This window comes from Empidonax traillii, unplaced genomic scaffold (genome assembly GCF_003031625.1).
Source record: "Empidonax traillii isolate 1590-97213 ecotype Southwest subspecies unplaced genomic scaffold, ASM303162v1 scaffold8:size5222938, whole genome shotgun sequence".
In the NCBI taxonomy this organism is placed as follows: domain Eukaryota; kingdom Metazoa; phylum Chordata; class Aves; order Passeriformes; family Tyrannidae; genus Empidonax; species Empidonax traillii.
Window position 1 is genome coordinate 2541560 of NW_020955201.1, and position 3223 is coordinate 2544782.

The 3223-nt window shown below is 45.4% G+C and overlaps 1 protein-coding gene across 1 annotated transcript in view; it reads right to left on the reverse strand.

The window, feature by feature from the left end:
• Positions 1–3022, reverse strand: part of F2R (coagulation factor II thrombin receptor) — an 11819-nt gene extending 8797 nt beyond the window's left edge. The window contains exon 1 of the mRNA XM_027882894.1: positions 2885–3022. Coding sequence (XP_027738695.1) covers positions 2885–2999 — 115 coding nt within the window. The 5' untranslated portion in view covers positions 3000–3022. The remainder of the gene's footprint in view (positions 1–2884) is intronic.
• Positions 3023–3223: the final 201 nt, after the last annotated feature.

Here is a 3223-nt window from a genome sequence, read left to right on the forward strand (position 1 = left end):
ACCTGAAGGGAGGTTATAGCCAGGTGGGGGTTGGTCTCTTCTCCCAGGCAACCAACAATAGGACAAGAGGACATGGGCTCAAGCTCTGCCAGGGGAGGTTTAGGTTAGATGTTAGGAAGAAATTCTTTACAGAGAGGGTAATCAGGCATTGGAACGGCCTACCCAGAGAGGTGGTGGATTCACCATCCCCGGAGGTTTTTAAAAAGAGATTGGGTGTGGCCCTTAGTGCCATGATATAGTAATTGGAGTTGGATCAGGGGTTGGACTTGATGATCTTGGAGGTCTTTTCCAACCCAATCTATTCTATGATTCTATCTCAGTATCTCTGAACTTTGAAGGACCTGAGCCAGCAGTGCTGCAGTGTCATAGATTTGAGGATGAGCAAGCAAGTCAGTCAGAGCCACTCATCCTTATTGAGGGAAATTAAATCACTTAATGCAGTGATTGGTAGTAACCTGACCCATTTCTCATCAGTATCTCCAAACTTAGAACAATATGAAAATATGCTACAGGAAAAAAAGTTATGATTGGACCAGGTATCTTTTATTGACTTAGCTATTGCTTATAGTTAATCGAACATTGCTAATAAATTTAATTATATCCTGAATTCTTGGAGCCCTCTTGTTTACAGCTTTTTTAGATGAGAGGATTTAGAGTATGCATTACTCCATTATACAAAAAATTTCTAATATAGAATCCTATTACAATAAATAAGAACAAAAAATTTTACAAATAATTTTAGTTAAAAGTCTAACTTGGTGAAAACTACCTGTTCTTTATAGAAGCAAAGACTTTCTAAGTTCAGAGTTGAACTCAACCTTCATGCTGTCAACAATGCCTCCATGCTGTCCCCTGTACTCAGTCCATGTCCCTGACTTGAGCTTGGATGACAAGAGGTAATATTTGAAAGCCAAATCTATGGCAAAATGTAGTGAGACTTCAAACTTGCTATTTTTGTGCCACTCTTTGATATAGAGAGTGGCGATTTAAACCTTCGTGATGAAATTTAAAAGCTTGATAGCCACATATCAGTTCTTTCTTTAGAAAGCTGCTTGTATATTTGTATGACACAGTATCTGTGTAATTCTAGAAAAAATACTGCACTCCATACTTTCTGAACAGAAGACAGCTGCTGCCCTGAGGTTTTGTATTCCTTTTGTGTCAGTGTTTATTTGAAAAACCCAGTGATAAGAGATTTATACACAGAATGGAAGAGGATGAAATGATATCATATTAGTTCAAAGGATCTCCATTAACCTTCATAATAAACAAAAATGTCAGTAATGGGAAACAGGCATTACCTTTAAGCTGGGTCTATGCAAGACAGACAATACAGCAGCTCTAAAGCAAAGATTGTGTAACTGCTCTTAGATAGCTACAGGTACACCACAAACTGTGAAATGGTCCTTTATAGCCATTTAAAAGTCACACATATAATTTGTCTAAAACATATTTCACTACAGTTTAAGTAGTTTTTAATAATCCAAATAATGTCTTCGGAAAAGAGAGGCAAAGCTTGTGTAATAATCATAACTGTTCAAAGGGTCATCTTCGTTTTGCTAGGCTGTCATCCAGTCCTTTTGGAAGAAATTAAACTGGTGGATTTCTGTTTTTATGACTAATAGTATTCTCATTGCTGATATGACAGTTAACAGCTCTGTCAAAATACCTGCAAAATTTAAGAAGACATGAAAGAAGAGGACTAATAAACTATGGACAAAGAAATAGCAGATTCAAGCATGAAGGTTTTATCCTAGTGCTGTGTAGTAAGGACACTGAATGATACGCATATAGTCTTTTTCTTTGCTTCCAATACGGATTTCAAAAGCCAAAAATTACAAAGAATGAGTACAACACTCAAATTGCCTGAAGTTTTCCTTTACTGACTGGTTTTCACACCACTTCTCTAATGAGGACATAGAGAAATGATGTAGAAATTTCAGTCTTCTGTTCAGTAGTCGAAGTACACCACACTCTGAGATTTCCCCTTACTTGCTCATCTAATCAGCCCCTTTCTGTACATAAGGCCTGAACAGAGCTGTCACAGCAGGCATCTCATGGGACTAAGCTACTGTACAGCAGTACTATCCTCACTAGCTGATTGAAAGAAATGTTAAACTGAATGTCACAGAAAAAAACAACCCTCTGCTAATCTCTAAATATGTAATCTTCGGTACTGTTGTACCTCTACCATAATCTGGAAGGGTACATGCCTGCATATCTTCTCCTACCTTCCTTCCCTCAGCATCTGCATTGTCTAACAAGCTCTGAGCAGGACGGATCCATGGTCTCCTCAGTTAGGGCACTAACGTTGCTATTATTGCTATTTCTAATTGAATAAGCAAGAAAGTCATCTGCTTGGGGTGGATATTCTGAAATGTTTTGTGCTGGCAGGTCTTCCAATGTTTGCGCTCCCTACAAATTCAGCTGGTATTCCGTCTTTTGTACTTGCTAGTGAAAGGCAATAACAGTTCTTTAAGGCAGTCCACCCACACGTCTGGCCAGCCAAGTCACTTCTTTCCATCACCACTTGCTATAGCCTGGCCACCTCCTTCGCTTTGGCGAAAGTCGAAACCACCCTTCACCACCACCAGCAGCAGCTCACCCCGCCGCTACCAGTGCATAAACCTACAGCCGCGCTTCACAACCACCGGGACTACTCGGCTCTAACTCGCATGAAAACCCCAAAGCGGGAGCACCGTGACCCGGCTACGTGCGGGCACACGATGCTGAGGCACTTTTTTTATTCCCTCCCCCCCCCACCCCCCCGAACACGCCTAACTCCCGCGATCCACGCTCGGCCCCCGCTGCCCAGCGGACTCACCTGGCAGAGGGGCGGCGCCCCTCCCCGGCCCGCCCCTCCCGAGCCCCGGCCGCGACTCACTGGCCGCACCGGCGGGCGGCAAGAGCGGGCAGCACAGCAGCGCCATGGCACAGAGCAGCGCCCGAGACCTCATGGCCGGAGCTCCCTCCGTCCTTCCGTCCCTCCGTCCGTCCATGCGAGCAGCGCGGGGCAGGCGAGCGCCGGGTCTGGAAGGCTGGAGCTGCCGAAGGGCCGCCCCGGTGCGGGGAGTGGGGGGCGCGCCGGGGGCGGGGGGAGAGATGGGGCTCGGCGGCATCGGGAGGGGAGGGGAGGGGAGGGAAAGGAAGTGCAGCTCACCCCCGCAGAACACACAGCCCAGCCAGCAACCCCCGCGCCCAGCTGGGAAACGGGAAGCGGTCG